A 13446-nucleotide genomic window follows, 5' to 3' on the forward strand; every position below is an offset into this window, starting at 1 on the left:
GTAGGGTTTAATAAATGAGTATGATTGCTGAATCCCTATATTGATATTTTAGTCTCCAGCATCTTAGCTAGAAGTAAAAATCTAAAATTGTGGAATTGTAACCCATATCAAACTCTGAAATCTGTTTTACAACTAACTGTTGTACAGTAAATACAACTAATTTATTGTTTGTAATATGTTATTTTTCACAAAAAAGAAAAAAAAAGTCAATTGTGATGATAAAAAAAGTGTTTATTCTTTCCAGCCTCCAATGTTCTGGAGCAGCTAGAAGGAAAAATCTGAGATGATGGTATGGTAGTCCATGTTAAACTCTGGGATCTCTCCTGTAACTACTTGTTGAAGAGTGCTTTGAAAACTATTGCTTTCTTCTTTCTTTGCTTTGTATCTATGTTATATTATACAATAAAAAAGCTTAAAAAAATCACTAACCTACATATTTCAAAAGACAATTAGGAATCTATTTAACTTCTCCTTGGGGAGAGAATCATATATATTTGCTCTGCTTGCTGTCTGTACTCCATCAATCATTCTCATTGGTTTTAACCTGGGGTCCAGTGACTTCATGGTATTCACTGTACCATGATAATGTGGTATTTTGTGTATATCCTTTTTTTCCCACTGGGAAAAGAGTTTATAACTTTCTATGAGTCAAAAAGGTTAGAAGCTATTGCTATAGATAGGTTTTTTGCCTTTGCTTTAAATAAACATGGTTAGCTTTGGTTGGGGTCCTTCATAAGGTTTTTTCATAGTTCTGGAGCAGCGGGGCAAGCATCTGATTTCTGGTTTGCATTTGAAAGATGCATTTCTGAGTTCCTTGTTCTCTTGAGTTCAGTGAAAACAGCATTTTCATTTTTTAAAAAGTACTCTCCTCTCCCCAATTAGTCATATGGTATTTTGATTATTTTATTCTTATTTTTTTGAAGAACAGGGAAAGAGAGAAAAGGCAGAGAGTGATGCCCACATTGAAACTGACAGGCAGGGAGACAAGCAGTTAGAGATAGCAAGACATAAAAGGAACAGATAAAAGGTCTAAGGAAAGAAATAATAGTTAGGTAAAAGAAATACAGAGAAACCCGGGAACACAGGAGAGACATAAGAATGGAGCAAACAGAGAAGGATGGCATAAAAAGACAGGCTGGCAGGGAAAAAGGAGAATGACTGACAGAGAGACAGGCAAGATCCCGAGAAGGACACAAATGGGAAAACAGAAAGGGGTATAGAAAGAGAAGGCAGGCAGGCAAAGAAAGGAAGGAAACAATAAGAAAAAGAAAGACAAAATGATACAGTGTTTTATACTGTACAGTGTCTTATAAATTATAAAACACTATTACATACATTAGTGGAGGCAAACAGAGAATCAGGCAAATGAGGGCATATAGGACAATCAGATTGAGGACAGGGGAGGTGGCCAATCAGGAAGGCAGGTAAGAGTTGAGAGCAAGACAGACAAGACAAAAAACAAAATCAAGCAAAGAGATGTAAGAGAGGAAGAGAAAAGTGAGATACAGAGACTGAAACAGTTATATTCAGGAATTAAAAAAACAAGCAAGAAATGAAAGAACAGTATGTTGTGTACAGAAGTTTTATCATCCTTCTGAAAGAGACCTAAATACATGGAGGCTTTATCTTTTCTTCCCCCAAGGAATTATAAAATCTCTAAGGTGGGATGTGAGATGAGCCAGAAGGATAAAAGTTTAAGAAGCAAGATTTTTTAAAGTAAGAAGAAGACAACTTCTTGGGCAGGATTCGGTCAATAGCCGAAGGGTGCTGCTGTACTTACAAGGATTTAGATTCATATGCCTTAAAGAATTCACATAAACTGAGTAGGAAAAGCAGGGCAGGCCTCACCTACTCTATGTATTAGTGACAGTTCAATTTATAAACTACCTGTACTTAATAACAGAAACTATATTTATATGTCATTTTTTAGTCTAACCATGCTTTCCTGTCTTTTCTCAATTAATACATACTTCAATGATGAAGAGACCAACAAAGCTGGGCTCTCATTAAGACAAGTTACAATGTAGAGTAGAAAAGGTGATTAAGAGAAAGCAAGCCTTTCCTGAGCTCTCCTCAGGACCTGGTACCAAAAGCATGAAACCAGCAACTAGTCAATCAAAAAGACAAGACGTAAGAGACGGCCAGTCCACCAAAGCAGGAACGACTCATGACAGACAGGGGAACAATCATCCAACCGAACTGGGAGAGAAGTGAAAAGAAAGTAGACTTGTGTGTGTAAAGGCTCTTCGATGGAACAATATCCAAGAAATGTGAAATAGCTGCTGCCTCTGGGGAAAGGACCTGGAGGCGGGGGTGAAGAGGGACAGGAGGGAGGTTTACTTTTCACAGCATACCTTTGTTCTTTAAAAATTTTGTACCTTATGTATGTATTAGTTATTCAAAAGTTGATTGGAAAAAAGAAAACTAAGCAGAGATGAGGAGAGCAAGAGCCAGGCAGGGAGTCAGCAAAAAGGAGGCGGGAAGATAGCAAAGACCAGGAAAATGGCAAAAAAATGGAGGCAGGCAGACTAACTGCCTGAGTAACCAGGACATCAAAAAGAAAGAGGTAATTGAGAATGAAGGCAGGTGGTAAGAGAAAGCATATGGCAGGAAGGTAAATAAGACTTTAGGAAGAGGGAGCACTTTGAGTTTGGGGAAGAGAGACCATTGTCATTAGTGGGATGTTGACAAAGAGGAGAAAGTCAAGAGAGGAAAAGCTGAAAAGCAGAAAGACTAAAAGACACAAGCATTAAACAGTGGAATACCAGCAGACAAGTAGGGTAGACAGACAAGAAGATAGACATAAAAGGGAAGCAAGGAAAAATCATGAATTTAACTGGTATAAATAAGAGAAGCAAGTAGACAGAAGAACAAGATAAGAAACAAATTGAGAAAGGGAACCATGGTGAAGTCTAGAAGGTAGACAGACCAAGGAAAGCAGGCTAAAAAAGTGACAGAGATAGGCAGTCAGGGAGACAGATGGCTAGAGAGAGAGTGGCGGGCAAACAGCCAGAGAAGCAGACAGACAACCAGAGAGAGAAAGAGGCTGCCAGGAAGCCAGGGAGGAGCAGACAGGCAGGCAGGCAGACACCATAATTGGAGCAACCAGGTAGAGGGAGAGAAGCAGGTGGAAACAAGGATAGGAGGAAGAAAAATCAAGAGGTCAGTAGGGAGGAAAAAAGAATCCAAAAGAAAGATACAGGCTGGCAGAGGGGGAGAAGGACAAGGAGAGGGACAATCAGGCAAGCGAACAGATCCAGATGCAAAGCATACTCAAGAGAGAGTGACAAATGTTTGTACAGGGATGTTACACAGCCACCTAGAAAACCAGCTTCAGCCACCCACACCTGCAAATCAGGGCACATGTGGCAAGCCGGCAGAGGTACTTGCCAGAAATGGAGGGTGTCACAGAGGTAGAGGGATTGCAGTGCACACGATGTACTGTGTGGCCCAAATACATGTGGAGACACTTCCAGACACACACAGGGGGCCAGAAAGAGGGGGAGGCAGGCACACATGAGGAACAGGCACACACAAGCAGAGACCGGAAGGCAAAATTAAATTAAGACAGAGATGGAAAGTTACTTAGAGGTGACAGAACCTAAGAAGCATGGGGATGAAGAAGACCGTTTCAGTAAAAAGATGTACATACAAAAAAGCCCATGTACAGAATGAGGCAGGGATACCTAAATGGACTAGGACTGAGAAACTGTGAAAGAGGAAAGGAGAACAAAATCTATTGGAAGAAGACCAGTAGGACTCAGTACAGGAATATGGGAGGAGAGGCAAGGGGATTCCAGTTAAGAAAAAGATAGAAACCATTGTTCAGTAAAGTGTGTTTGGGGAAAGCAGTGGGTCCTTGATAACATTTTAGCCTCTTCAGCAAAAATGTGCATATTATTTTCTTTCACTAATACTTTCTGCCTGCTGCCTACTGACCCCTGCCTTTAAGAGTGCTCCTGAGCACTGCAGAGGCTGGTTAGGGACGCAGCTCTACTTAAGAGACAGAGAAATAATCCTGGAGAAAAATGATTCCAGAGGCATGGGATGGGAAGCAAGAAAAGGGGCAAAGTGAGAGGAAAAGAATGGCAGGAAACTAGAGTGAGAAAAGGGTGACAAGAATGAAAAAGGGTACAACTAATCTCTCCTCCTTCTTCCTTTACTTAGCATTGCTTCTTGGTGTTAAAGGTAGAGGGATGGTGTCACTCCACCTCCAACTGGCAAGTTTTATGTCTGGACCTCTCTGATGTCTAGATCAGGAAGCCACTTTTGGATTCCTTTCCAACCTTCCATTTGATTCCTGGTACTATTTAAAGATAAACACTGGGATAGTGGTGGAAATCATGGGTTAGAACATCAGATGAAACGCCTGAGTGTAACCCCTACCTCTGTCCTTCTCTGAGTCCCGGTGACTTTTCTCTTTCATAGTACCTCAGTTTCTTCCACTTTGTAAGTGTTGGAGATCATGGAGGAAGGAAATACATACTGAAATGGGAGAAAAGAGAAAATAATTTCACAATCTTCAGACTTGATTCTTTTCCCTTTATTCTAAAAATCAGTTCCATTTACACCCCAAGTTAATTTCCCAAGTAAAAATTTACATTCAAGCAATTCCGGGAGGGGAGGGTGAAAGAGGAAAAAGAGTATAGATAAAATTTACAACAAAGATAAATCACTGAAAAGGCTGGGCAAAGGGGAGAATCAAACATGGACTCCTTTGAAAAAAACTCAATCATCGAATCTATTCATATCTTTCCCCCAAAAGTCACTAGAAATTCTATTACTTTTTTTAAAGAAAGAAGGAAAAAATCCAATACTGATTCTCACTTAAAACATACGTACACAATTAAATGCGTTTTAACGTCAACGAGGTATGTAGAAACAGAATTATATATAAACATATATTTCATCTTTTTCCTTTTCAATGCCTGAAGGGGAAAAAACCTTCACATCAAACCACTCCCTTCTGAAGTATTCAGAAAAAAAAAAAAGCTTTTCTTTACAGAAGGGAGGTGGGGAGGAAGAGACTAGTAAAGAAAAGAAAAAAAAATTAAATCTAGTTGGACTAGTATCTAACTAGTTAACCTTTAACAATTTATGCTGATGTCAGACTGAGCATGAGTACTGATTAATGCCCCCCCCTCAAATATTTTTTATAAGGGGGGAGTAAGTCAGCAGCCATTTTTGTTTTATGCAGAAATCCTTCATGCCCCCCCAACACACACACACACACACTTCAGTACACAAGGAAAATATCTCTATTAATCTGTGCACTAATCAGTTATGAAAAAAGGGAGAAATTTGTGGGTTTCTGGGTAGAGGCTTGGAGATGGGGGTGAATAGAGAGGAGAATGGGGGGGTGAAAAATGAAATATTAAGCCAGCCATTTTGTTTTAAAAGGGGATTTTTACCCCCCTCTCCCTTTCTTTATGGAGGGGGTGGCGGTCCTGGAAAGGGGGGGTTGTTTTAAAAATAATTTCAAGGCGGCCATCTTAGTGCCTCAGCTCTAAGAAATATTTCTGAGCGCCCCCCTCAGAATTTAAATATATTTAAAAGCAACGGAGAGGGGGGTAGAGAGAAGTCGAAAACTTTTATATATATATATATATATATATTTTAATCCCCCTTTCTTGTTCTCTTGGGAGGAAAGACAGAGGGGGGAAAAGTCAATTTTTTCCAAGAAAATTTTGGGGGTGGTTTAGCCTCCCTCCTCAGACGGCGGCCCCGAGGGTGGGGGTTTCGGCGGGGGGTGGCCCGGGGGTTTGGGGGGCTGGGGGAGGCGGTGAGGAGGAGGACGCCGCCGAGGAGGAGGAGGAGGAGGAGGAGGAGGAGGAGGAGGAGGAGGAGGAGGTGGTGGTGGTGGTAGCGGTGGGGGAGGCGGGCGGGCGGTGGGTGGGGGGGTGGTGGGGGGGCCAGAGCCACAGGATGGCTTCCCCTCTGAGGGACGAGGAGGAGGAGGAGGAGGAGATGGTGGTGTCGGAGGAGGAAGAAGAGGAGGAAGAAGAGGGCGACGAGGAGGAGGAGGAGGTGGAGGCGGCCGACGAGGACGATGAAGAAGACGACGACGAAGGAGTGCTCGGGCGCGGGCCGGGCCACTACCGGGGCCGCGACCGCCACAGCCCCCCCGGCTGCCACCTCTTCGCGCCGCCGCCGCCGCCGCCGCCCCCGCTGCCCCCGCCGCCGCCGCCGCCGCCGCCCCCGCCGCCAGGTAAGCCGCCGCCGCGAACCCCCAGCCCCGTGTGGGCGCCGCGGGCGGGCTAGCTAGGCCGGCCGGGGGCGAGGCACCCACCGCGCGGCCGAGCCGAGGCGAATCCGGGCGCCGGGCGCCGTCTTGGCCCGTCGCCCCCGGCGGTCCGGGCGGTCCGGGCGGGCAGCGGCGGCGGCCGCCGCGGGGCCAGGCCTCCTCCCCTCCCCCCGCACCCCTCCCCCGCCGCCGCCGCCGCCGCCGCCGCCGCCGCCGCCCCGGCTGGAGAGCGCTGGGCGCGAGCTGCGCGCGCGGACCCGGCCACTCGGTCGCGGCTTTCGGGGGAGGAGGAGGAGGAGATTTTTATTTTTTTTACCCTCAGCGGGGAGGGGGTAGGCAGGAAACGGCCGAGGCGAAGCCAGGGCCCCCTCCCTGGCCGAACTAGGGACCGCGGAGACCCTGGCGGCCGGACGGCGGCGTGGGGGAGGGGCGCGTGGGGGAGGGGCGGCCGCGCGAGCGCCCCTCGGGTCCGGGCCCCGGTGGGGTTGGACCGAGGGAAAATGGGGTTTCCGCGGGTGGAGCAGACTTTGGCCCTAACCCCCTCCCGTCAGGAGTTGGGAAGGCAGAGTGGGGACGGTGGCTTTCGAACCCCCCACCTGCGGGGACTTTGGTGCCCGCCAACTCTGGGGACTGCGGTGGCACGTGGGGGAGGGGTCGTGTGGATGTTTGTGGGCGGCTGATAAGTAGGGGCGGGTGGTGGCCACACTCCACGCAGACCACTTCCTGGAATAGGACTTGGTCACACACACCCCCACCCCCGCCCGAGTTTGGAATCGAAACAGCAGACACTTAAGATTGGGGAGTCCGAAGAGAGTGCCTGGGACAACTAAAAGCCCCCAACTCCACCCCTTCATCTCTCCCCTGCTCTGGGCTCTTTGTGTCAAGTGCGCCTTCCCCCTCCACCATGACCCCATCAGTCTGGGGTGGCCGAGCTGCCCAGCTGTGACTCTCACGTGGCTGCCATCCCCTGTCACTCACTTTCGCGCTGAAACCATCCACACCCTGACCACGTTGGGGGCGTGAACTGCCCACCCAGCTGTTCTGGAGCTTTACCACTACTCAGCACCCCTCGCTCGAGGTGACAAGTCACCTGGCATCCCTGGGCAAGTCCACGGGTGGTAGAGGGGACAGACGGTTTCCTCGGCTGTCTCTCTCCAGGCGCCCAGTGGTAGCCCCACTCAGAGACACCTCGCCGTGGAGTTAGGTTATTTCTAGTCTTCTAAGTGAGCATCACTGTGCTCACACCCCCTGCTTGGGGAACGAAAGGGGGACAGCCACACCTCTGGATGCCATGCAGCACAAATGCACCAAACTTCAAAATGTCTAATATCATTCTCAGTATTTTATATATATATATACACACACACACACACACACACACACACACAAATATAACAGTTGTAAAAACTGTTATATTTGATCATTGAGGCTTATGTGGCAAACGTTGCTGCCTGGTTGAGACAAACTTTGAAGGATTGTGTCGAACTTTCGGAGTTGGGGGGAGGGTGGGGAGGGGGCTGTTGTGTCTCAGGGAAACAGGAGAGTAATTTTTTGGCCTGGTCTTCTGTGAAAAGGAAAAGTTTTTACGAACTTTCCCAGCCGGTCTACTGTGATTTTGTGTGAGGGAAAAGGAATAAAGGGGGGGGGGGGCGGCTTGAAAACGACAGAGGTGCTAAAAAGGGCGGTGGGAGGTGGGGGTGTAGGATGTCATGTTTGGTTAGGGCATTGGTAGCTCGCACCCACTTGGATTCTCAGCTTGGAAGGTGGTAATTGTGCTTTTTTGAAGCGGAATTTGGATATGTGCAAGAGAAGAGCCTGAAAGAATCTAAGATTGAGCTGGGTCTTTGTGTCAATACTCCCTTCCCCCTTTCCTTCTTCGGTTTCTGAATAGATGAGAAGAAATGTCAACTGGTTTTAAAATTTAATGTTTGTAATGAAAGTTCACCTCCCCTCCTTCCCAGGGCAATTTTCTTTTGTCCCTTTTCAGCCCTCCAAGTCAAATGAGTGACCCAGATACACCCCCTCAGATGACTTTGTGAGGTAAAACTTTGGGAAAATATTTTTAGTCTGCTTATTTCAGTTTAAGTGTGGGGAAAATAACCCTCTAAGGAAATTTGTTCAGGTTGCCCTTGTTCATCCTTTTCTAGAATATGAATTTGTACATATTAGAGGTTTCCATTGTTTTTTCACTCTGACTGCTTTCTCACCATTTTGTTTTACGTTCTTACCCAAGACCAATTTTATCCCTTCCCCCTCTTTCCAGTCTCCTTACATTGTTAAACGTTTAAAATAATAGCACTCGTGCTGTTGGGGGAAGGGAGCAGGAAGCCAAAACTCATTTCTTCTCCCTCCCCCTTCTGGCAAGTCTAGAGAAATAATATAACATAATATATAGATGTGATTCCTTGGGGGTGGGGGTGGGGAATGATTGTGGGTGGTGCGGAAAATTCTGGTAGTTTCTTTGCAAAAGGCCTGAAAATACAAACCCACCCCCTGCGTGCAATACGCATGTGCAACAGACCTATTATGGTGGCTCGTTGTGGGGGAGGGAGGAGAATTTGAGAAAAAATAAATATATGTGTGAGAGATTGATGGTGAGATTAGAAGGAGAGAGGGGCGGGCTGGAGGCGAGGCCTGTTCAGAGACTCCTCCTCCTCGCTCGGCTCGCCAGGCCCCGCCTTCGCCCCGCCCCGCCCTCCGTGTCTTCCCGAGGTCTGAGCCGGGATGTGGGAGCGTCTGGGCTCCAGGCCAGCATTGAGTAGCTGATGAGAGAGAGGTTGGGGCTTAGATTTGCTTTATTTCCCTCCCTTTCCTTTTCTTGCCTCTCTTCTTTTCGCTCTTCCCACCATCGGCGTCTTCCCAGGTTGGGGACCCTCCTGGTGGCGTGAGGAGGGGACAGTTGCCTCACCCCGTGGTCCTTAGTCGGTTGGCCTACCCTCTCCGCTGCCCTGGCAGCCTCTGTTTCCATGTTAATTTTAACCTAAGCCCTTGGGGTTAGGGAGAGGCCCCTAGGGCACAGTGTGGTACTGACTTCCTATTACACTCCCCACCGTGCGCAACCTGGACTTTCTGCCCACAAGACTATATCCATGACCCTAGAGAGGCTCTAGGTACAAGGCGACAGGATGCCAGAATGTTGAGGAGAGGTAGCACTAAGGGAAAGAGATGCCTGGATTCTGAGGCAATGGAAACTGAGGCCTCCTTGTTAATCGTAGCCATTTTCCGTTGGCTGTTGAGGAAGGATTGTATGTGCTAGAGCGAGAGACTTGGGCCAAGCCCAGGCTTTCCCCTCCTGCAGCAGCTGCCTCTGCCTGAACAGGACAGGTCAGGCTGGTTAGTCGGGTACTTGGTGGGGGAGGGAGTTGAACCAGGGCCCCATGAGGCATCAGTGTCTTTCTCTGCATGGGATAACTGTTTGGCCCCAAGGTTGTAACCTGGCAGAGGTCATGGAGAGTGAGGTGGGGGGATTTCAGGGAAGAACCAAACCTGAACCCTCAGACAGAGACATCTGGAAGAAAGCCAGGGACCTTGGCCTGCTGAAAGCAGGTACAGGCAGTCCTCTGTATTTTTACATTCATGAGTACGTGTGCGAGTGCACATATTTGAGAATGTATATGCTCTGTGTGTCCATCTGTACCTTTATCTGGGTTCCCCACACTATATCTATATGAATGGTTCAGGATGTTTGGGGTTAAATGTGGAATGAAAGGTGAGACCAGGGGACAAAGGGTAGGGCCATTGAGTTCTCACTGGGAGCTGGGTCTGGGAATTGATTTGAAAACAGATTATAGGATACTTAGGAGAGGAGGAATGTTAGGTAATTGTGGAGACTTTCTCCTGCCGGGTTGGTTTTTGGGTGTGAGGAAGGAGCCAGACACTCTGATCCTGTGGGCAAGAAGTAAATATGACCAGGTGAGGATTCATTTTCTCCAGGACTGTGCTGGGGTGACAGGAGGCTTGGTGATTATCCGAGGAAGTATAAATAGAGGCCTCCCTCTTCCCAGAAAGGATGTCAGGGCCTCAGGGTGTTAGTGTGAGAACCCAGGTGTCCAGCCTTTGGCTCTCCTTTCTCAGCATCTGGCTTAAGGAGCTGCCAGTTTGTGTCTCCCCACTCCAAGTTCTGGGGTCAGGCCAGGCCAGCAGCTGGGCATGGCTTCCCCAGTTCCTGGGCAGCATGCCAGCTGGCGAAGTGAGGGGGAAGGCAGGAGGAGCCCTGGCGGGGACTGAAAGGACCTGCCACAGTTAGAGCCCGTGGCCTACAGCCTGGTCCCTTGTTAGTAGGAGGGGAGAGAAGGGAGTGGTTTGGCTGCTCTCCCTTCTCACCTCTGACCTCCCATTCAGAAGCAGAGCATCCCAGAGTACTGGAAACACTGTTTGCATCCAGTGAGGGGAGGCAAGCTTTGGAGGAATTAATGCCCAAGTTCCTAGAGAGTGGGAACTGAGTGGTGAGGAAGGGTGAGGTCCAGAGACTGGGAGCCTGGAGGCTTAGGTTTTCTGGTGCTCTCTGCTCCAAAGATAAGGATGACATTCGGCTGCTGCCTTCAGCATTGGGTGTGAAGAAGAGAAAACGAGGACCCAAGAAGCAGAAGGAGAACAAGCCAGGAAAACCCCGAAAACGCAAGAAGCTTGTAAGTGTCAAGGACTCCTGTGGCTATTATAAGATTCAGGAGGGGGCAGGCAATGGTGGTGCAGTGGCAGAGTTCTCGCCTGCCTTGCCAGAGGCCCGGGTTCAATTCCTGGTATCTGCCCATGTAAGAAAAAAATAAAAAGATTCAGGAGGACCATTCCCTGTTTTTATCCAGTTCCCTTGGTAGCCCTTAGGATGCTCCTTGGGTCCCCTAAGTCATGTGCTAGAAACTTACATTTTTCTCTGATCCTGATTATCGGGAGTGGGGAGGGGTTTCGGGGAGGCCTGAACCCCCTTGCTGGCCTGTACCTCAGTCAATACCACCTAGGAAAGAGCCCAGTCATTGGATGGGACTTGCCTTACTAAAAAGAAATGATTGTATGCATGGGCTCTGGAGGTAGACTGCATGAGTTCAGAGACTGGCAGTATTCTGTTTTTGTGGGCAATTTATTTAGCTCTCTGTTTCCTCATCTGTACAAAGCAGATAATTATTTCCTAGGATCATTTTGAAGAGTAAAAGAGATAATGTATGTTATATGCTAAGAACAGTTCCTGGCATGTGGGAAGTGCTGAAAAAACATCTTTTTTTTTTTTTCCTCTCTCTCCCTTAGGACAGTGAGGAGGAATTTGGCTCTGAGAGAGATGAGTACCGGGAGAAGTCAGAGAGTGGGAGCAGTGAATATGGAACTGGACCGGGTAGGAAACGGAGACGGAAGCACCGAGAAAAAAAGGAGAAGAAGACAAAGCGAAGGAAAAAAGGGGAGGGAGATGGAGGGCAAAAGGTGAGTAGAGCCTGCCATGAAGGAGACCCAGGTTCATGTTCTGGCCCTTGCAACACTCCCCTCACCAAAAAAAAGGGTGAGCAGTACTAGAGATTGGGGGTCAGAAATTAGTATTAAAGGTGGGCATGTGGAGAGAGGAAAAGCCCCAAGGGCATGGTACTCAGTGAAGAGGGGATTGTGCTAGAGAATGGAGCAGGGAGCAAGAAAGCCCAGGAAAGCTGGTAGGGTAAGTAGAGAAGGGTTTGCAGGGATCCCTGGATAAAGACCAAGGAGCACTTACCTCACCACAGATATATATCTCCCAGCAGGTGGAACAGAAGTCATCCGCAACACTGCTTCTCACCTGGGGCCTGGAAGACGTGGAGCATGTGTTCTCGGAAGAGGATTACCACACACTTACCAACTACAAAGCCTTTAGCCAGTTCATGAGGTGGGGCCAGACTGGGAATCCTTTTAACAGAAACTCTTAAGTTGGGGGAGGTCCTGGACCCTCTGGGTTCTGATGAAAGACAAGAAACTGCTCTCCAGAGAAATTTATAGTACATATACACAAAATTCCACACGTAATTTCAAGAAGTTCCTGGACTCCTGATGATCCAGGGACGCCAGTCAAGAACCCAGTGCTAGGTTGAGAAGCTCTCTAGTAAGAGAATATAGTCAGGACTAACAGCCCTTCCCTGCTCTAACAGTTCCATTTTCCCCTAAGTGGAACTGAGAGATCCCACCAGTATTCCTGAATTCCCTTTGCTCAGTTACTTCCCAAGCCCTCTGCCTCTTCCTTATGCCCTGGTAATGATGGAGTCTATATTGCTGGCAGTGGGACTGGAGATTCAGAGGCTCTAAAAGTAGAGTAGGGAGCAGCAGTGACGCCTTTGAATTGGAGGACCTTGGACCTAGCAGTTCAAGGGTATAGAGGCGGCCGGCTGAGGTTCAGGTCCTAGCACTACCACTTAGTAGCTAGGTCATCTTAGGCAAATTACTTAACTTCTTTGATCTTCAGTTTTCTCACCTGTAAAATGGGAATAATAATGATAGCCTCTGCCTCATAGGAGTATTGTGCAGATTTGATCGTATGACGACTGGAAAGCATAGTACAGTTGGTGCCTGGGCCATCTGGGAACGTTCAGTAACTTGTAACTATCATTATTAACTGTTGCCTCACCTACCCCACTGCCAAAGACAGTGCTTTTGTCAGCATGATCTCAGAAGTGTGAATGAGCCCTGGGTCATCTGTGAACTTAGAAGAGTTAACACCCCCCTCCAGAGCAAAATCAGTGTGGCCTATTGCTTTCAGACTCCAATTGGTGGGACCTTCTTCAGAGTCCATGGAATGTATTAGTAAAATGCAGAGAATCATAAAAGTTTGTGGTATTTTGATGAGGATGAAGTAAGATACCATGTGCAAGGGCTTTATAGGCGATAAAGCAGTGTACAAAAGTAAAACAATTTTATTGATGCTTTGTTTTATTTTCTGTTTTTGAGTTTTATTGCTTTTTATATTTCTTTTCTATACTTTTGTCCTGTTAATTTTCCTATATTTTTATTGTATTAACATATATACAGTAGCACATTTCCCATTTTAAGCCTTTCAAGTATATAATCCCGTGGTGTTAGTTACATTCCCAATGTTTTGCACCCACTGCCACCATCTGTTTTATTAACCTATTCTTTTTTCCCTATTTTTAAACTTCTTTTTTGTTAGTATTTTTTAAATTGATGTTATTCTTTTTTTAAAAATTTTTTATTAAGTAACAAAATTACAAGACACAAACATTCCCAACACATACACTCAG

General features: G+C 47.2%; 1 protein-coding gene and 1 long non-coding RNA gene across 7 annotated transcripts in view; one reads left to right on the top strand and one right to left on the bottom strand.

The window, feature by feature from the left end:
* Positions 1 to 6377, bottom strand: part of LOC143688202 (uncharacterized) — a 55271-nt gene extending 48894 nt beyond the window's left edge. Inside the window, exons 1-2 of the long non-coding RNA XR_013177877.1 lie at positions 6290 to 6377; positions 4387 to 4485 (exon numbers count right to left, since the gene is read on the bottom strand). This is a non-coding gene — a long non-coding RNA (uncharacterized LOC143688202). The remainder of the gene's footprint in view (positions 1 to 4386; positions 4486 to 6289) is intronic.
* CHD3 (chromodomain helicase DNA binding protein 3) overlaps positions 5899 to 13446 on the top strand; it is a 30245-nt gene continuing 22697 nt past the window's right edge. For all 6 annotated transcript variants that reach the window (XM_077165874.1, XM_077165875.1, XM_077165876.1 and 3 more), the window contains exons 1-4: positions 5899 to 6208; positions 10760 to 10872; positions 11483 to 11653; positions 11959 to 12083. In XM_077165874.1, coding sequence (XP_077021989.1) covers positions 5926 to 6208; positions 10760 to 10872; positions 11483 to 11653; positions 11959 to 12083 — 692 coding nt within the window. In that variant the 5' untranslated portion in view covers positions 5899 to 5925. The remainder of the gene's footprint in view (positions 6209 to 10759; positions 10873 to 11482; positions 11654 to 11958; positions 12084 to 13446) is intronic.

The sequence above is a fragment of the Tamandua tetradactyla genome, chromosome 6 (genome assembly GCF_023851605.1).
Source record: "Tamandua tetradactyla isolate mTamTet1 chromosome 6, mTamTet1.pri, whole genome shotgun sequence".
Taxonomy (NCBI): Eukaryota; Metazoa; Chordata; class Mammalia; order Pilosa; family Myrmecophagidae; genus Tamandua; species Tamandua tetradactyla.